Source organism: Fukomys damarensis, unplaced genomic scaffold (assembly GCF_012274545.1).
Source record: "Fukomys damarensis isolate Sample0158 unplaced genomic scaffold, DMR_v1.0_HiC HiC_scaffold_15, whole genome shotgun sequence".
NCBI classification, from domain to species: Eukaryota; Metazoa; Chordata; class Mammalia; order Rodentia; family Bathyergidae; genus Fukomys; species Fukomys damarensis.
Window position 1 is genome coordinate 22,388,970 of NW_022900927.1, and position 20,878 is coordinate 22,409,847.

Genomic DNA, 20,878 nt, shown 5'->3' on the forward strand with positions numbered 1-20,878 from the left:
GATGGCATTTGGAGGCAATGCTTTGAGAACGTAATTAAATTTAGACCACATCATGAGAGTGGGATCTCATCATAGGATTAATGTCCTTAGAAAGACTCCAGCTGGATTTGGTGGTATATGCCTGCACACTTGTAATTCAGGCACTTGAGAGGCTGAGGTAGGAGGATATGAGTTTGAGGCCAGACTGGGCAATTCAAGTGAGTTCCAGGCCAGCCTGGATTACATAGGAGACATTGTCTCAAAAAATGAGACAAATATAGACAGAGACAGAGAGATAGGAGGGAGAGAGACAGACTCTCTTAGACTAGGGATACAGCTCAGTGGTAAGACAGTTTCCTATTGAGTATAAGGCACTGAGTTCAATCCCCAGTACCAAAGCAGGGGGAAAAAAGCCAGATGTAGTGACGCATGCCTGTAATCCCAGCACACTGAGGATTGCAAGGTAGAGCCCAGCCTGATCAATTTAATGACTTAGCAAGACCCTACCTCAAAATTTAAAGCTGGGCATGGGAAAGCTACTAGGAGCTGAAAAGAAAGGCAAAGTCAGACATACATGTTGTCTACTTGAGTTTATTTTTGTTCTTTAAAAAAAAAGAAAAGAAAAAAGAGGTTAAGGGTAGACAAGGAAATAACTCATAAACACTGTGAAGAGGAACCAAGACTCAGGACTCCTCCAAGACTGGGTGCACCCCTCCAACCTCCACCTTGGTTCTCCCAGCTTCCCACTCACTCAATTTTCTTTTAAACAAGATACCCAGATCAGGTATCTGGGGAAGTCACTGAGATTCTGAATGCTGGGAATGGGAAGGAGAAAGTCCAAAAATAGGAGCTGGGAAGAGGAGGGAAGGAGTGAGGGAGAGGCTACGCTCTGGAGGACAGAGGCGGGCCGTGAAAAGTGGAAGCAGTGAGCAGGTAGGGGACGCCCCTCCTGACTGTGGCCACTCACACCCCTCTGGACCCCAGAGAGCCCCACAGTTTGTTCTGCAGTCCATTCCCTACTCCCCAGGCCTCACAGGCCTAGCTCCAAGTCCTCTAGCTCCTCCTCTAGCGCCCTCCTCCTCGCGAGCTTCTCCAGTTGCTCTTTGCTGGGCTGGCTGACCTCCCCACTCTGGATCCGCTGCTGCAGCTCTTCCACCTGCCGAAGCTTCTTCTTTAGGTTCTTAATCTTCTTGGCTTTCTCAGTGGTGGCAGCTGAGTCAGGCGGGTCAGAAGCAGCTGTAGGGGCTGCCTGGGAGCCTGGCAGAGCACTGGAGAGTGGGGCTGTCTCTCCCAGGGACACCTTATCAAGAGTCCTAATCAAGGCCTCTACCTCTCCTTTCTCTTGCTGCTGCCGCCTCTTCTCCTTTCGCTTGAGGTTGCGCTTGGCTGTCTTGGAGAGGCCTGGTTCACCACCATCAGGTCTGGATGGGGTGACAGGAGCAGTGGCCTCAGGGCTCAGCCCTGGAGGAAGTTCTGGTTTACTCTTGAAAAACTTCACATACTTGTTTTCATACCTACAGGAAACAGAAGATATGAACAAAACTTCAGGGCTGGGGATTTAACTCAGTGGCACCGCCTGGCAAGCACAAGGTCCCGAGTTTGATTCTTAGTACCAAAAAAAAGTTAAAACAATACTTCCAAGAATCACTGACTTTTTTATCCTTTTCTTAATCTTCCAAATCTGATCATACTCCTACTTCCTTCCTTCCTTCCTTCGTTTAGGTCCCTCGCCAGCTCTGCTCCACTCTTCAGGAGGCTGTAGGAGGGTTCCTAGCACCCAGAGGTCTGCAGTTTTGACTGCTATTTGGAGATCTGATGGACAGACATCATGGAACAACATATGTAACCTTCAAGTCATCCCTGAATCCCAGCCCCTTCCTTCCTTCTCCTTGGGGCTTAGAAGAGTCATCCTTGAACTTGCAGACAAGCATATTCTATCCTTCCGTGGGGACCCCATTTAATACCCTCCCTCAAGCCTAACCACGCACACTGGGACCTCCTCCTGGGGTACATAGCCTTCTTTCACCCTCCGCTGCTTGCGCCAGGTCCCGTCAGGCCGCTGTGTTGAGGCGATGTACTTGCCTAAAACGAAAGAAATTAAGTTGGAGAGCTCTTTGTTTTCTAACATTTTCCAAGGAGAAGAATACATAAATGTATATAGTATCCCTCAGCACCCATGTCCATCAAATACAAACTCTTAAGGCATCTTTTCTCATTATCAATCCTCAATCTCTTTCTCATCGTTACTCAGTGACTATACACTGTATAATATAGCCTCCTTGCCCTCTAGCTTCTATTTATTTTAGCACTCAGAAGGCTGAGGCAGGAGAACTGCTGTGAGCTCGAGGCCAGCCTGGGCTCCATAGGGAGTTCAAGGCCAGACTAAACTACATAGCAAGACCTTGTCTCAAAAAAAAGAAAAGGAGGGGGCTGGGGATTTAGCTCAGTGGTTCTGCCACCTGCCTCGCAAGCACAAGGTCCTGAGTTTGATCCCCAGTACCAAAAGAATGGTGAGGGGGGAAGCAGCAGCTTTTCTTTTTTCCTTCTTCGGAGACAGTTTTGCTGTGTAGTCCAGGCTAGTGTTGGACTCACTAGGTAACCCAGCTAGCCTCAAACTCATGGCATCCTCCTGCCTCAGCCTCTTAGGTGCTGGGACTAGAGGCATGGGTCACCATGCCCCAGCTTGAAGCTTCTATTTTTACAACTTAGTTGGCAAGACAAGACAGACATGGTTTTAAAAAACAAGGCAATTATTTGAGCTCTGCCTGGACAAATTACCAAGACTCCATCTCAAAATAAAAATAAAAATGGGCTGGGACTGGATATGGTGGTATATGTCTGTAATCTCAACACTCAGGAGTCTGAGGAAGAAGGATCACTGAGTTCAAAACCAGCTTAGCCTATGAACAGACTGAATTGTATAGTGATACCGTGTCTCAAAAAAAAAAAAAAAAGAGGAAGAGCAGGAGATGTAATTCAGTGCAAAAGCCCTGGATTCAAACCCCAGTACTGAAAAACAAACAAATAAACAAACAAACCATGAAGCAATTAACAAGGGGACATCAGAGACAGTAAATGAACAAGACTTTAAATGGGACCAAAAACAATAGCCACAGGGAGATGAAATAATAACCATAGATGTTATAGAGATGAGAATTTTTATTTAGATGGACCTTGAAAAACAAGACAATTTTTAGGAACACACATTACAGATATAAAAGCACCAGCACACAAGGATATATGTAAGGACATTTGTTTATATATTAAATTAGCAAAGAAGCTAGAAGCAACTTAAATGGCCATCAAAAAGTGAATGAAACCTGGGTATGGTGGCCCATACTAGTAATCCCAGCTCTTGGGAAGGGGAGGCAGGAAAATCCCAGCAAATTCAAGGGCCAGCCTGTGCTACATAGTGAGTTCAAGGTCAGCCTGAATTACATAGCAAAACTGTGTCTCAAAAACAAAAAAGTGAATAATCAAATAGATTTGGTTCATCCACACAGATGAACACCATGCTGTTGCTAAAAGACTGTTAAGTGGGCCAGGGAATTAGCAGGTGCCACCACCTGCCTTGCAAGTAGAAGTTCCTTAGTTCCGTACCAAAAAAATAAGACTGTTAGATACTGACAGTGGGTAGTGTTCATAATATGCTAAATAAAAAAGCAAGTTGCTGGATGTGTAGAGGTATTCAAACTTTTTTACTTCTGGACCTCCTTTACACTCTTATTTTGAAATGTGTATTCTTGTATGCGGTAGAAAAAATTCATATTCATAAATCTCTTCAGAAAAGTCTTTTTTTAAGTATTGGGACGCTGTCAAGTTCAGTGTCAGATACAAGTTTTCTGATTTTTTTGCTTGAGGCTTGGAATTTTATCACTCACAAAAAATACTGTCAGTTAATGATTTTCCTTGAAATGACAGACTTTCTTCATTTTCAGGAAAGCGGCTGACAGATACATCTGAATTATCAGTTTGTCAATGGTTCTCTCACATAAAAACCATGAAAAAGAAGTTTATTCAGTTTGCAACTGTAACAATCATGCAAGTGCTCTCTCCCTTGAGTTAATCATCAGTATGTGGCAGAAATCTTTCATGCTTAGTTTCTATTTAGAAAAGATGTGTAACTTGTACTGCATAATCAAGTATGCAGTTTTAAGCAAAATTAGCATCAACTGGAAGTGTGTGGCAATGAAGAACATAACCAGTACAGTTTGGTGCTATTCCATACCAAGGGCATGTGTAAGGAGACAGTTATATCCACCATGTCTTTGTACCATTAGTGCAAAAGTCAACCCAATTCTTGGTATTATATGAAAATGGTTTTGCTTCAAAAACTCCTAAAAAAGTCTTCAGGACCCCTTCCCTAGGGTCCACGCAATACTTTGAAAATAGCTGGTATACAGTATGGCCTCATTTTTGTTGGAGAAAGGGGCAGAACTTCAAAGCCTATTAGGATGGGGAAGCCTGTTAGATGAAGGAAAAGGTGTGGAAGGACACATACTAAGTCTTTAATTCTGGCCACCTAAGAGGAATAACCTGGAAGAACATGAATGTGTGTGTGTGTGTGTGTGTGTGTGTAATATATATACATACATATAACATGTACTCGATTAGTATTATGTATTACATATATATTTTTAAAGATTTTTAAGTTAAGCTCCTCCCACAGATTGATTTTTCTGTTCAAAATGTAAGTATCACTAAGAGAATACAACCAAAAATTATTAAAGAAAATGGGCAAGATCTGATAAGTGGTGGAGACAGAAGAAAAAAAAATCATGATTAAATAGCTCAAACATGAGCATGTGGTAATGGGTGTGGGTATTTAGGGAACAGGAGTGACGCCCAGGTGAATCACACAGGGAATAAAAAATGGGGCTAGATCTTAGCCTTAAAACAAGTCCTCGGACCTTGGACTTTATCAGGGGTGACTAGAAACACTGAAGACATGATGAGGATATAGTTTGGCTTGTTATGGTAGTGTGGAGACAAGAATAAAAAAACCAAAGAAAGAAACAAACTGAGAGGCTTTGGAGGAAGGCCTGAGTTGAATTAAAGTAAATTAAAAGGGAGACAGAACATATTTGAAACAGACTCATTCCGAAACAAAAAGTTCAGACACAGAAATGTAGATGGCATTTCCAGATGGCAGATAGACCAGTCTCGCTGAGCCAGAGAAAGGGCTGCTGAGGTAAGAGGACAATGCTCAGATCCTGAGTGTCAGGTAAGGAGTTTACTATCTGGCCCTTAACATGTTCTCAGTATCTGTCAAATGACTTGAACATTTATCCCTCAAAATTGTTTTAGGACCCTAAATAAATGAGTAAGACACCTAAAGCAGTGTCTTAGGGTAATTAATCTGGTATGATAAGGTGAATTGGGGGGAAAAATAGTATGTTGGACAATAAGATTATAAATCTTTTTTTTTTAATTCCCACTAAGGGCTGGAGATTAAGCTCAGTGGCACCATGCTTGCCTAGCAAGCACAAGGTCCTGATTTTAATTCCAAGTACAGAAAGAAAGAAAAGAAAGAAAGAGTCCCACTAATGTTGTGGTATATTGTGGATATGCAGCTTTAGATTTCAAGCCTAAACTGGGGATTTAGCTCAGTGGTTCTGCCACCTGCCTCACAAGTGCAAGGTCCAGAGTTCAATCCCCAGTGCCTAAAAACAACAACAAAAAAAAAGGAAAGGAAGGAAGGAGAAACCTATTAGGTACACAAAGTACAGTGAATTTACTTTTCTTTTTTTGTTTGTTTTGTTTTGTTTTTTGGTACCGGAAATTGAACTCAAGGCCTTGTGCTTATCAGGCAAGTGCTGTGCTGCTGAGCTACATCCCTGGCCCATTTCTGACCAGGTGATTCATAAACATTTTACAGAGGACACACAGCATTGGTTGTGATACTTAGAAAATGAGCAGAATTTAGACAGGTGGAGATGTGGTTGAGAAAGTGGAGAAAGGGAAAATAGTATGAGGCACCACATATGGGGCACCAGCAAAGGGACAAATAAAACTAATAACACCTCTACTCAAAATCGTTCCTGGATTCCTGTGGCCTTCAGGGTACTCTTATGGAGGCCTTCTAGATCTTGCTCTTGGCTATTCTCCAGCCTTAGTGCTCTGCCAGCCACTTATACTCTGGATCTACCACTGAATTATTTAAAAATCTCACCCAGAACCATACTTCTACTCTCTATGCCATTTTGCTTTGTTTCCCTTCGCTGCAAATATACTTTCCTTTCTTTTTCTCTTAGTTAATTCCTACTGGACTTCAAAGGTGAAGTTCGAGTATAGATTCCCAATGCACCCTTTCCCTGACCTCCCCCTCACAAGCCAGGCTAGAAACTGTTATCTGTGCACACATAGCACCTATTTTAGCCTTTATCATGCTCAGCCTAACATTTACTGAACTGTTTGCTCCAAAGCAGGGATTTTCTCCTTGAACTTTGTAGCAAAGAGCTTGGCTCAGAAGAGACAGTAAATACTGGTTGAATTAATGACTAAAAAATGCAAGTATATTGGGAATAGCAAGAAGCCAGTATGTTTTGGACAAAGGCATATATAATGAGAAAAGAGACTAGAGGTACTTGTGAGAGTATGAAAGGTTTCAAGTCTCCACTGAGTTTGGACTTAAAGCTTAGACTGTGGGAGAATGCTGAAAGCTGATAAAGTAGTACAGGTAGATTCGCTACAAGCAATGCTTTAAGGCTAACCTGAAAATAGGCAACAATCATCCCTCAGTATGGCTCCAGAACCCCCAGGAACACCAAAATTATCAGGTGCTCAAGGGTCATATACAAAATGGCATATTTGCTTATAACCTATTCAGATCTTCCCATATATTTTAAATCATCTCTACTTGTAATTCCTAATATGATGTAAGCGCTATGTAAATAGTTATACTGTCTAGGGAATAATGAAAAAAAAAAGTACTGACAATTTTTTTAGAGAGGTAGGGTCTTGGGCTGCAATTGTGGCTCAATGGCAGAGTGCTTGCCTAGGATACAGATGGCCCTGGGTTCCATCCCCAGCACCAAAAAGGGAGGAGAGGGGATGAGGGTCTTGCTGTGTTGTCCAAGATGGTTCCCCAATTCCTGGATTAAGCAATCCTCTTACCTCAGCCTCCCCAGTATCTGGGACTACAGGAACATGCCACACCCAGTTCTGAATATTTTTAATTTGAGGTTGGTTGGCAGATGCAGAACCTGCATCTATCAAGGGGCAACTGCACCATAAACTAAAAGTAGAGAAAATGAAAGTAATAGCTGCAATGTGAGACTGTGACTTTGCTAGTCTCTAGTATGGAAAGGAATATGAAAGAGAAATCCACTATGAAGAACACATTAACAGGATACAAAGACTGCTAAGATTTGAATTAGAGAATAATCAAAATAGTGTTGCATAGATTTAATCTGGTATCTTTCACATGCATTATCTTATTTTCCACATCTCTCTGGATAAACAGGGCACATGGTAATAACACTTATTCACACATAGATTTTAAATGTTTATTGACCACTTCCTGTTGTGCCAGGCACTGTAACAGGAGCTAGAGATACAATAATGAATAAAAACAAAACAGGCAAGTTTCTAATGAGGAAGATAATAAATGAGAACACTAATTACAACATTGCTCTTGAATGTGAAAAATTGGGAGAATAAAAACCACTGATAAAATCCAGAAGAGAAGACAATTTTATGAAAACAACTAATTCTAGATATGCAGTTTTACATGGAATTATGGAGAAAAGAGATATATACTGGAGATATAGATTTATGTCAATTGCATAGACATTACAGTAGTCCCCTCTTATCTTTGGGGATACATTCCAATACTCCCAGCAGATGCTTAGAACTGTAGTACTGAACCTTAAACACAGGTTGAGTATCCCTAATCCAAATATCCAAAATCTGAAAGACTTGACTGTCAACATAATGCCACGAGTGGCTAATTCTACACCGGACCTTATGTGATAGGTCACAAATTGTGTAGGTACACTAAAAATATTGCATAAAATTACCTTCAGGGTATGTGTATAAAGTTATCTATGAAACATGAATGGTGTGTTTAGACTTGAAACCCATCCTTAATATCTCATTATGTATATGCAAATATTCAAAAATCGGAAAAACATCCAAAATCCAGAACATTTCTGGTCCCAAGCATTTTGAATAAGGGATACTCACCCTGAACACTATTTTTTTTTCTTATACAGACATACCAGTGCAAAAACTTAATTTATAAATTAGGTACAGTAAGAGATTAACAATAATAAAAAATAGAACAACAATATATCATAATAAAAGTTGTGTGATGTCTCTCAAAATATCTTATTGTACTGTATTGTATTTTTGGACCTCAGATGACCACTAGAAACTGAAATCATAGAAAACAAAATTGCAGATAAAGGGGACTACTAATCATTAAAGATTAAAGAGAAATAGATTGTAAGGAAAGGCAAGGCAGAAGCTTCTTGAGCGGCCATCCTGTGTGGAAGCCCCCTGAGACAGAAATAGCCCATTATCACAAAGGAGCACCTATTTTATGTTATCTTGGTTCCATCCTCTGGCCTTGATGGTATCCAAAGATGAAGTCAAAAAGAAGGGAGAGGTGTGGCGATTCCCACCCCTAGAAATAAAAACCAAGGGCAGAATATCAGGACTTTTAGATAACATTTTTGAGAGTCAGAAACTACAGATTAGGGACTCCTACTTTAAGAATTTTTTAAACATCATTTCCCCATGTTTTAATGTTTTGTTATCCTCAGCTTGCTTCCTTAAATCTATTAGCAATAAAAACCTTCAAATGAAAAGGGCCTTGTTTTAGCTGTTACAGGAAGACAGTAAAGAGACAACAAAGCAAGGCTTGGAAAAATTCCAAGGGACTAAAGGAAGTGACTGGTAAAGATGTGTAGCATCCCCAGGGCCTGCTTCAAGTAAAAGTGGAGCTCTGGGTCCTGGGTCCTGGATCTGAGCCTGAGGATACTCTCAGGAGCTAAGACTGTAAGACTTGTATGAGGTTTCCAACAAAAAGAACATATAAAAAGAGAAGCTTAGAGTTGGAGGAAAGACACTGGAAAAATGGGCATGATTATTTCCCTTAAAGAAGAAAAGGTGCCAGCAATGACAGTAATAACTCACAGGAAAGGACAGTATCATGCCATGCAGACCAAAAGAGTTTTAAATAATGGCAGATAATTAACAATACTGTTTTGGCCAAGTGTGGGGGCACATGCCTATAATTCCAGCATGAGAAAGTCTGAGGCAGGAGGGTCGCTGGAGTTAAGAGGCTTACACAGTGAGTTCAAGGCCAGCCTGAAATACGTATAGAGACCTTGTCTCAAAATAAAATAAACAGGGCCAGGGATTTAGCTCAGTGGTTCCACTGCCTGCCTTGCAAGAGAAAGGTTCCTAGTTCGATCCCCAGTACCTACCAAACAAACAAACACACAAACAAAACCGTTTTAAGGGGGTGAGCATTTAACAAAATAGCAGGGAGATGAAGGACAAGGAGAACTGAGAAGAGTTACTGTTTTTGACAACTGGAAATTCTTGGTTATCTCGTAAAATATAGCCTCAGAAAAGAATAGCAGTCAGGAGCCAAATACAAATTAACTAAAGATGATAAACATTCACTGAAAGCTTTCTATGAGAGAAGTACTACACTAAATTATATCAACATAAGCAAAATGAACCTTGGTTTCAAGAAATTTACAATCCAAGAGAGGTGGTCAAGTTAGGCAAGCAAAGAATAAAATAAAGCCAGGTATAGTGGCACACACCTATAATCCCAGCATTCTAGGAGGCTGAAGCAGAAGGACTGCAAGTTCAGGCCCAAACTGGACACTTAGCCACTTTGTAAGACCCTGTCTCAAAAAATTAAACTGGGCCAGAGATTTAGCTTAGTGGTGCTGCCACCTGCCTCACAAGCACATGGTCCTGAGTTTGATCCCCAGTACCAATAAATAAATAAATACATAAATAAATAAAAAACAAGGGCTAGGATGGAGGTGTAGCTCAGTGCAAAGACCCTGGGTTGAATTCCCAGTCCTGAAAAAAAAAGGGGGAATAAAATATAAATGTCATCAGTCATCAGTAACCTAAAAGACACAGATAAGGAATAATCAATCACATCCCATTTGATGGGAGAAAGGGACAGGAACTTAGCAAAACCTCAGGTACTTGAGCTTAAAGACTAGATAGTAGTAAGATAATCATCACAAATCAGCCAGTATTTCTAGGCAGAGTAAGGCAAGGAAGGGGGTTCAAATAAGAACAAGCAAAATTATAGCACTGAAAATTTTACGATATGTTAAGAGAAATTATGAATGAGCACTTATTAGCAAGCAGCTACATTATACTAGGAATTTGAGATACATGATCTTGTTTAATCTAGACAGCAGATAGATACAATCATTTACAAGCTATGGAAGACTTTCAAGGGCTTAAAGACATGTCCAAGATCATAAAGGTAGCATGTAACTGTAATCTGAACTCAGATCTGACACCAAAGCTTACACATCATCACAGTACTGTCCCACCTGTCTTATCAGCTGTTTCACTACAGCATATAGGGGAAAACACAAAATTTGGCAATACTATATTGATATGTAGTGTGTGCTCATGTTAGAGAGTAGGAAGCATGCGTGGAGAGTCGATATGTCAATCTGAGTGAATTTCCATAACAGCAGCTACCTTTATTGAGTGCCTGTCAAGTACAGTGTTCAATGTTTATAAACATTCTCATTTCATTGTCACAACTCTATAAAGTATCATTCGAGTTTTATTAAGGATGAAAAATTTAAAAACTGATCCAAAGTTAGTAAATTTCATGAGAAACTAAACTTAGGCTATGAGTTCCAAAGGCTGCATTTTTGGGCCGGGGATTTAGTTTAGTGGCTCTGCTCCTGCCTCACAAGCACAAAGTCCTGAGTTCAATCCTCCATAAAGGAAAACAAACACAAAAGTAAAAACAAAGGCTACATTGTTTATACTTTGCGCATTTTGTAATAAATGAAAAAATATAAACTTTTTTCACTAATAATCAAAGGACATAGAAATTAAAACAATTAAATATTGTGTTCTATGAAAGCAGCAGTTTTCAAAAATGAGAATACCAACGTGTTTTTTTTTTTTTTTTTTTTTGCAGGGGTATGAGGATCGAACTCAGGACCTTGGGCTTGCAAGGCAGGCACAGTGCCACTGAGCTAAATTCCCTGCCCATCAACACATTTTAAAAAGTGGTACCACTAGTGCCTTCACATACCAGTGGTAAAATCCTTGTACAAAGCAGTGGGGCTAACATACCAAGCTATACAGTAGCTCAATCATTTAACAACACCTTCTAAAGCTTTTATTAAAGAAAACACTACTGGGCCGGGGATTTAGCTCAGTGGTTCGGTGGCCTGCCTTGCAAGCACAAGGACCCAAGTTCAATCCCCGGTACTAAAAACAAACAAACAAACAAAAAAAAAAACGAAAACACTACCCCCTATAAGTTACTAATAGAAGTTATCCCCCCAAAAAACTGTTAAATAAATTTTGAAAATTCCCCATGAAACGGGAAAAAAAAGATTTGTTTACTTTGGTTGTACTGGAGATTAAACCCAGAGCCTTTGAAACACAAGATACATCCCTAGCCATTTTTTATTATTTATTTTATTTAATTAGTTTGTTTTTTGAGACAGGGCCTCACTACATAGTCCAGTCTCTCCTCAAACTGACAGTCACCCTCCTGCCTCAGCCTCCCAAGTGCTGGGACTACAGGTGTGCATCACCATGCCAGGCTTTTTTATTTTTGAGACAGGTCTCACTAAATCAATAATTTTCTTTGGTCAAACTTGCACTTGTACTACCTCAGCCTCCCAGAATGCTGAGATTACAGGCATGTATCATCACATTCAGCAAGATTTTTTTTTTTGTACAAGGGATTGCACTCAGGACCTTGCACTTTCGAGGCAGGTGGCAGCACCACTGAGCTAAATCCCCAGCCCATTCTACCAATACAGTTTTTAAAAGCAAAGAAAAAATATATTTATAAAGTTAAATGAAAGGGTATAAAATGTATATAATATCTGATTCAGCCATGTTTAAAAAATAAATAGACCCAGAAATTCCCCCTTCTAGGTACCTTCCGAAAAAGAGTTAAAAACATCATATCACAGTGATATATGCATACTTATGTTTACAGCAGCACAACTCACAATAGCTAAATCTTGGAACCAGCCTATATGTTCATTGGCAGATGAAAGAATAAAGAAAGTATGGGGCTGGGGATTTAGCTCAGTGGTTCTACCGCCTGCCTCACAAGTGCAAGGACCTGAGTTTGATCCCCAGTACCAAAAAAAAAAAGAATAAAGAAAGTGTGATATTTACCCACAATAGAGTACTACTCTGCCAAAAGGATCAACTTGAGTCAATGGTAGGAAAACGGATGCACTTTGAGACCATAATGTTAAGTGATATAAATCAGACATATAAGCTTAAATATCACATTGTGTCTCTTATATGAGAAACCCAAAATATAAATAAAGAGCAAAATAAAAGACCAATAATATTAAGAAATAGGAAGATAGATCCTTTACAAAAGGAAAGGGGACCGAGAGTTGGAGGAAGAAGGAAGAAGGGGAAGGGAAGGTGATGAAAAAAGAATGAAGATGTGTTATGTATGTGCACCAACTCCAAATTATGTACTGCAAATGTGTATCTTATTTTAAAAAATATGAGAAAATGAAAAAATGGAAATAAAGTGTTTGTAACTGGGGAGGGGAGGAGGGGGTGAAGGGAGGGCAGGGACAAGGGAAAAAAATGAGAGCCAAGACCTGTGGTATAAAGGTACAAGATCCCAGTAATGAATGTAACTGTACTGTATCCCTAGAATGTACCAATAAGCTCAATTAAAAAAAATTAAAAGGACAAATGGCCCAGTCTCTTTAGCAAGTCAATTTCATGAGGACAAAACAATGAAAAAGAGAGGGCCAGGGATTTAGCTCAGTGGTGCTCCCATCTGCCTTGCAAGTACAAGGTCCTAAGTTTGATCCCAGGTAGCCAAGAAAAAGCAAAAGAAACTAATTGTTGTATACTAGAGACTAAAGACATACAACAACCCAACAAATGGGTTATCTTCAACTGATTCTTGGTTTGAACATAGGCAACTCAGGTGACAGGAATGGTGCTAGGAACTCTGGTGCTAGGAATGACTACAGTACAGCCAGGTGTAGCAGTGCACACCTGTAATCCCAGCACTGAGAAAGCAGAGGCAGGAGGATTTTAAATTTGAGATCACCCTGGCCTACACAGTTAGAGGCATACAGAAACTCTATCTCAAAAGAAATCAAAACTAAGCAGGGCATGGTGGCACACGCCTGTAATCCTAGCACTTGGGAGGCTGAGGCAGGAGGATCGCTGTGAGCTCAAGACCAGCCTAGGCTACATAGTGAGCTCCAGGTCGGTCTCAACTACATAGTGAGAGCCTGTCTCAAAAAAACAAAAAACAAAGAAATCAAAACTAAAACAAAAAAAATGACTGCAAAGAGTTAAGGTACAAGTTAAGCAGTAATGAAATGAAAACAGCAGATGCAGACCGAATGTTCAAAAACTCTGACTGTGACTAGGAAAGCAACAGAAATGATAGGCATTAGTTTTTCAATGAATTAGAAAGTGAGGTCATGAGAATTAAAAGAGAAGCTGGAAAAGGTTGAGGATGTAGCCATAGAGAACATAATAACACCAGGAATAAGTAATTTGAGAGACGCTGTGGTCTTGACAGAAGTTACATTATACTCAATCTGTGCTTTTTCTCCAGCAATATGCTATAGTTTAGAAGCAGAAGTAAAGAAAAGAACTGCTGGGTATGATGAATGATTTAGAAGTGCTTGTTTAGTACAGAAATCAAAATCAGTACAAAATCCTTGGGTTCAACCCCCAGTACTGAAAAAAAAAACATAGTATCAAAGTGGCGGGTCTTAGATCTACCTGGGCAATGCCAAATGTAATCACAATAAGGTATTAAAGATAGTGGCAGATCAGTGAAATGGGATGAAGCAACAAACTAGGGCTGGGGATGTAGTTGGCACAGCATGCTGAAGGCCCTGGGTTTAACACACACACACACACACACACACACACACACACACACACCAAAAAGAACCAGAGACCCTAAAGGCAAAAAGTTGCTTCTGAGCCAGGCATGGTGGCACACATATGTAAGTAAGCCCAGCACTCTGGGAGGTTGAGACAGGAAGATTGCAAATTCAAGCCCAGCAGAGGAACTTAGTGAGATCTTGTCTCAAAATGTAAAAGGGGGAGGGGCACCTGGAGATGTAGCTCAGTGCAAAGGCCCTGGGTTTAATCTCCAGGATGGGGGAAGAGGGCTGCTTCTGTGGATCTGAGGTAGTCAAAAAGGTGACTGGTGAAGAGATTAAAGTAAGTGAAGAGTACCTGAAGAAAAAGTGTCACAGGTGAGGTCACTGATGAGGCAGTAAATGATTCTGATGTGTACCTGGTTTGAAAATACAAAGGTTAAGTCAATGGTCTTGTGCTAAGGGAGGATCCCAAAGGTACTAGAGACACTGAGAATGATAGCAAGAAAAGGAGAGGAAATACATTGATTCAATAGGTAGAAAATGGAACTGAATTTTTAGAGAAACTACTATTACCGCATGGCAATATCTTCCACAGGGATTAGTGTAACAGTGGTAGATCAATGATCCAAAAGTAACAAAGCAAAGCAAAAAAAGTACTTATTCCTTCCATTCTTCCACATAGTAATAGTGAACAGAAAATACCTTTTGGTAGAAGGGTGGGGGAGATGTGCTGTTTAGTTTAAATCAAGACTAAGGGTAAAAATACGTGTACTGGAAAATAAGGAGTATTTTCTAAGCACACACTGAAAGTTGTTAGTTGAAAAAGACCTATTGAGTAGACAGAATAAGGAAAGATGGAGTAGCACTTTGAAATGAGAAGTTGGGAGAAGTAGCAGAAACCTGGGCTGTCATTAGGTACATAAGATAGGTGGGCTGAGGTATAAGCAACACATAACATAAAGCAACAAAACAAGAAGCATTATTAAATGGTACTTTTTTTTTGAGATAGGGTCTCACTATGTAGTTGTCACTGACCTGGAACTCACTATGTAGCCCAGGCTGGTCTCAAACTCACAGCGATCCTCCTGCCTCAGCCTCCCGAGCGCTGGGATTACAGGTGTGCGCCACCACGCCCGGCCAAAGGGCACATTTTAAAACAGATCATGCATACCACTGTACACGCTAAGTGTCACTTCTACAGACTACACATATACTATACAGTGAGGATTACAAAAACAGAATTGCCTTGCACTTACACAGCATTTTACAAATTTTCCCATATATTATTTCATCATCACCAAGTCAATATTACTACAATGCACATTTTTCTAATGACAAGGCAATTAAGGTGGGACAAAACCATGAAAAGAGCTTTGATTCTGCTTCTCACACACATAGCAGATACTTCAGAATATCAGACAGGTAAGCTGGAGTGCTTCACAAACCAGAAGGAACAGTGGGTTGGTTCTATTAATTTGTCAAAGACCTTAGGAAAAATGTCACTAGACACCTTCCTGCTTGCCTCCTCTAACCTTAAACCCCTCAATCCCTATCACCATCATCCAAAAAGGTAGAAGAGTGGTTCCATCAAGGAGAAAATTCAAGCTCAAAGTTATATTAACTTTACACCTCTGGACCTCAGTGACCCACAAATAAAGATAAGGGAGAGTGTAGGAATACTACTATATGGCAACGAGGAGGTCTTCAGTAGATACAGTTTTGAGAAAAATAATGAAAACAGGTCTGGGGTAGAGCAGAAAGCGGGTATGGCTAAGATATATGGGTGAGGGGAAAGTGGAGGGCAGGAATTGGAGGGAACTGAGTGAAGGAGTTTATAGAGCTGGAGACCCCAAAAGAGATGGGGAAGCTCGAACTGCAAGACAAAAGTTGAAGGCACATGAGGGTCCTAGACGGGGAGCATTGAAAGACCCCAGGGTCTAGGTGACCGGAAGTAGAGACCCCCCCAAAAAACGAGACCAGAAGGGGGCGCAGGCGACACCCTGTAGGGGAGAATGAATGGGAAAGGCGGTCCAGGGGGCGTGGCAAAGGTGGGGCCCCGGGATGGGCGGGGCACAGACCCCTTTCCAAGTTCGAACCCCTACCCCGAGAGCCCGGAGAGAAGCGGCTCCGCGCCTCCCGCACTCACCGCCTGTCTCGTCAGTTACATAGGGAGTCGCCATCTTGAAAACTCAAACCACTTCCGGCGTGAACGGGCTGGGGTCCCGCCCCCCTCCCCACCGGAAGTGGAGTCCGGATTGTAGAGAGCCACCATTTTAGTCTTAAAGGGAGAGTACACCATATTATGGGCGGGGTAGAAAGGAGCTAGAAGCTGAAGTCGTTCGTAAAATAAAGGCTCGGGCTCTTTTACTGCCACCCATACCATTACTGAGGGTCGGCTGCACGTAAAACAGTCTTATGGGCGCCGAGAGAAGTCCCTCATCCTAGCCAGGGACTCCTACGTCCAGGAGAGGGAAAAGGGTACAAGGCCCGCCCGTAACCCAAACTGGAGGCTGGTAAAGTAAGAAAGGAAGAATATCCGGGCGCTGGCCTTCACCCGTTCCTCAGATCGGCTTGGTGACGTGGGGTGCACGAATGTTGCTGGGGTCGATGGGAAGACCCCCACTAACCCTAAGAAGATGGAGAGGTCAACTGCCCTGGCTACCCTGCTTAACTCTGGACAGAGACCCACAAAAGGGGCGTGCGAGCCAGAGGGCGCTGCCTGTCGGTCACCTGTCCCCGCAGCCTCCGGCTCGAGAGCGGCTTCTGCGGCAGAGATGGGCGGGCCGCCCTGGCCGGGCTCGGTCCGCCTCCAGGGGAAGAGTCCTGGGGGGGGATGGCCCCCGGGGTCAGAGGGCAGGAGGAAGGCCTATGGGCGGGCCCAGTTAGTATGCTAATTAGCCTCGTGCTCGTCCCCGGGCGCTGGGGTCGAAAGTGGGGCTTGCCTGCCAGTAATCCAGTTCTGTGTGGCCACTTCCTTTGTAGTCCTGCCCTGAGCTTGTGCCTCGTCGTTCTTCAGTCGAACCCGAAAGCGCTCCCTCCTCCTCTGATTTAGCAACTGTGGTTCCCGCGGGGCTAAATCCTGTTAAACTTGTTTCCCCTACAGCCTGGGAGGGGCCAGCTTCAGGTGTCTGTCCTCAGGGGTCGAATCGGCCCTCCCCCACCCCCTTACTGCTTTTTCTTTTCAACCCTTTACCTTCTTCCATATTCCTCAGTTAGGTTTAGGTTAATGTCCAACAGTACTTCTGGGATCAGGGGGGAGGGAGGAGGTGACTAACTCCAACTCTAGGCAGCAATGCCTCATCTAAAAAAAAAAAAAAAGCAATGAACAACCTTAACCATTAAACAAAAGACTGACTCAAATTTTCTTGGAGCCACACCTTTGCCTTCCTCTGCATTATTCTCCTATATTCTTGGCTTCAGCGTGGAGCCCAGTTCAGATCTCACAAAGACTCATTTAACAACTATGTGGATACAACTGGCAGGGTGGCTTGCCTGTAGTTGCAATACTCTGGAGGCTGAGGCAAGAGGATTGCATGGGTGCAAGAGTTTAAGGTCACCCTGGGCAACATTTTGAGACACTCCTCAGATTTCACTACTCAAAAGGAAACAATTTGCATACAGCAAAGTACAAGTTTTCAGACATTGTCAACCTTAAAACTTGTTATTTCATCAGTTTTGCTTCAGCCCTTCACCATTTGCATCCTGTCCTTGGTCTTAGGCCATAAACCAGTGGGATGAAGTGCTCCAGAAAACTAGTGGGACACATTTCTTTTGCCTGAACTCCTAAAGGAGAGGTCTTTTGTGGAAAACTAAGTTCTGTATTTTCTGTCAAACAGAAGTGACTCTATCTTGGATTCTAGCCCATCCTAGATATCCCTTCCTGAAGACACTAAGTTACAGAAAATGTCCACTAAGTTCCAAGCCTGGGAACACAGCTACAAACCAAAGATAGCTTTTGGGCCAAAGATAGCTTTTCTGTTCTCACCCGGCTCTGCTCTGTTCTGCTCTGCTCTCCCTTCCCCTCAGCAAGCCCTCAGAGTCCTCTCTGTGTTAGCCAATGAGGTTAGATTGTGAACCTCCAAACCAGCCAATGGAAAAGAAGTCAGCTGCTCCTCCTGCTTAGGGGTAAGAGGGGCAACCCTCCTTTGTCTTGCGCACCTGCTACCTCAAGTTTGTGCACTTTTGCAAAAATAAAAAGCCTTGTCAAAGATTTCATGGTGTCTGAGCGCTTCATTATCTGCACCAACAAAGTCTGAGAGCTCATTTCTGAAGCACTCTGAAGCTTCAGATGAACCTGCTCTGCAAGGGGGAATCCTAGTGGCCCCTTTTCACTACCCAACCCGCTTTACTACCCTAGCCCCGCTGTACCCCCAGATATCCTGCCCTAGCTCTGAGCTTGACAGGAAATGAAACTCTATTGTCTGTTTAGTAGACCAGCCTAGGACCCAGCCCTGGGCCCCGGATGTGGCCCCCCTACCCTAAAGAGGAAGAGAGGAAAGAGGAGGCAGGGGAGAACAGGCTGTTGTTTTTTCCTTTCCCTTTGTTCATTGTGGTTTCTTTCTTTCTGACTTTTATGATGTGGTTGATTAAAGAAATGAGCACCTGGAACTGTAGGCATTAGACGCCTCCTCAGAAGTTTCTTTGCCTTTCTTTCCCCACCTCCACCAATAACTGACTTGGGGTATAATGGAGCATGATCCTCATGACATAACGAAGGCTAGAATAAGATTGATTCTATTTTATTCCTTATTAGAGAAACAACTGCATACCCCACTTTGAAGTTCAAAAAATTGTAAAAGGCTACGTGTAGTGGCGCACACCTGTGATCCCAGTACTTGTGAGGCTGAGACAGGGGAATCACTGGGAATTTGAGGCCAGCCTGGGCTACATAGTAAATTCAAGGTCAGCCTGAACTATATAGCGAGATCTTGTCTCAAAATAAACAGACAAAGAAAAGACCTTTAAAAAAATGTCTTTCAATTTATGTGGAGATTGTTAAAAAAGGGGTTATGGACCCACTCTTACACGTTTACTTAGGGTGGCTCAGGGCAGAGAGGTTTCACACACATCAAGCCACTCTGGTGCAGTCCTTAAACTGAGCCGTTTTTGCCTGACTACAAAACTGAGTACAGTATCGGGTATATAATCAGCCTTCAAAAATGTTTGTTGACTATGACCAAGGAGGTCATATAGGAACATGAAGTTTTGCTTATGATAAAGAAAAAACTTAAGAATCAAAGATGAGCAGCTGTGATGGCGCACACCTGTAATCCCAGGTACTTGAGTGGCTGAGGCTGGAAGATCAGAGTTCTAGGCCAGCCTGGGTTACACAATAAAATCCTGTACCAAAAAAAGAAAGAAAGAAAGAAAGAGAAAAGAAAAGAGTGAAGAATGGAAGTGGGAGTTAACACACACTTAGCATGTCTCAGACTCTGCATTCAATCTCCAGCACTGAAAAAAAAAGGATGAGGAGTAACAGGGCCCTTGTTTTTTATTAAGACTGAGGATGAGACCTATAGGGACACAAGAGCCGAGAGACAGACCCTCCTCCAAGCCCTGCACCAAATTTCCAGTTTAGATACAATAATAGTACTTTCAAACCCTGTTACTACAGCACCCATATTTCTGGTAAAATTGGAGCAGTTCCTTCAACAAGCAAGTCAGGAAACGATCTAGACCGTCTTAGGTCCCTCTGTTTCCACTAGAGGGCCTTATGTATTCATTTCTTTCCCCCTATGAGCCCCTTCAAAAATATGTATATGGTGGGTGTGAGTATGGGTGTGTGGGTATGTACAGATACATACAAACACACCACACATACACACAGGTACAGGCTTGCAGTCTGAAATCCCCCCACACCTACAAATACCTCAGGTGTAAAAAGGGCTCTTCCAGGAACCCAAGGCATTGTTACTCTGCCCTACTTCAATGAAGGGTAGGAGGGAGCTCACAGGGGTTGGGGCGGAGCCAGGAAGCAGGATGCCTGGGTCTCCATTCCTACCAGCAAGTCCCTAGGCTTCTGTCTCTCCCTTTTGCTCTACCAGCTTCAGCACCATTCATGCTGCCCCAAGAGCCTTGACAGCTCCTGAACCACCTCCAGGCAGAAGAAACTGAACGGACCTCCTGTCCTCCCCTACTTTGCACAAGGACCTTCTGCACCACCTGCAAGGTCAGCGGGTAAAGTGGGAGGGCTAGGGCATGGAGAGGAAGGGCATGCACGGGGCAGAGTGCTCTTTGCACCCAAACCACCACCCTAGAATTAAAGCGAAAATATGTATCCGGAGAAAAGGAGGTGGCCTTAGACTGGAGGAATAGGTCGGAAAGGGAGGTGAGGAACCTGGTGGAGAAAACAGGCAGAATGACTCAAGCAGCTAGGTGGTGTGGATCTGTGTCAAGAGGGCATGGGTCTGGGTACGGGATGTGGAGTGTGGCCCTGTAGCCTTGTCCCGGCCGGGATCTGGGGAATGTGCAGTCCTAGTGATGGAAAGGGGTTGAGCAGGGAAGTCCAGGATGGCGCGGGGGTGGGGGGGTTGGACACGCGGCTGCCATTTCTTATCGAGACCCGGCCTCTAACTTCGGCCTCCCAGGTGAGGGATGAGGGCAGAGGCCGTCGGCAACTGCAAAGGGGAAAGTACTGTGGCTACAAGTAGAGCTGCCGCGGGCGATAGCTCCTGGGGAAAGTGGCACAGCCCAGGGCCCAGAAGACACTGAGGAAGGAAGGGGGAGCAGGTCTTGTTGAACTGGGAGCCTGGAGACGCGGGCCTGTCCAGCCCCAGAGTTTGGAGTTGGGGGCGCGGGAGCGGCGGCGCAGCTGG

The 20,878-nt window shown here is 42.9% G+C and overlaps 2 protein-coding genes across 9 annotated transcripts in view; one reads left to right on the forward strand and one right to left on the reverse strand.

Annotated features, from left to right (window-relative positions):
* Nucleotides 1-277: 277 nt before the first annotated feature.
* The window catches only part of Pym1 (PYM homolog 1, exon junction complex associated factor), a 25,601-nt gene continuing 5,000 nt past the window's right edge, over nucleotides 278-20,878 (reverse strand). For 2 of the 5 annotated variants that reach the window (XM_010644767.3, XM_010644768.3), the window contains 3 exons: nucleotides 17,257-17,364; nucleotides 1,968-2,061; nucleotides 278-1,493 (listed from right to left, as the gene is read on the reverse strand). In XM_010644767.3, the coding sequence (XP_010643069.1) occupies nucleotides 1,010-1,493; nucleotides 1,968-2,061; nucleotides 17,257-17,266 (588 nt within the window). In that variant the 5' untranslated portion in view covers nucleotides 17,267-17,364 and the 3' untranslated portion in view covers nucleotides 278-1,009. Of the gene's footprint in view, nucleotides 1,494-1,631; nucleotides 1,792-1,967; nucleotides 2,062-8,517; nucleotides 8,609-14,418; nucleotides 14,480-16,209; nucleotides 16,342-16,793; nucleotides 16,872-17,256; nucleotides 17,365-17,440; nucleotides 17,504-20,878 lie in introns of those variants that run through there. The other 3 variants (XR_784375.3, XM_033763673.1, XM_010644766.2) reach the window with 3 other exon arrangements.
* Dgka (diacylglycerol kinase alpha) overlaps nucleotides 20,022-20,878 on the forward strand; it is a 23,050-nt gene continuing 22,193 nt past the window's right edge. Inside the window, exon 1 of one of the 4 annotated variants that reach the window (XM_010644771.2) lies at nucleotides 20,022-20,232. Coding sequence is in view for 2 of the 4 variants with exons in the window: in XM_033763672.1 (XP_033619563.1) it covers nucleotides 20,465-20,650 (186 nt within the window). In the remaining 2 variants the exon portion in view is untranslated. Of the gene's footprint in view, nucleotides 20,233-20,306; nucleotides 20,392-20,441; nucleotides 20,651-20,878 lie in introns of those variants that run through there. The other 3 variants (XM_010644772.3, XM_033763672.1, XM_033763671.1) reach the window with 3 other exon arrangements.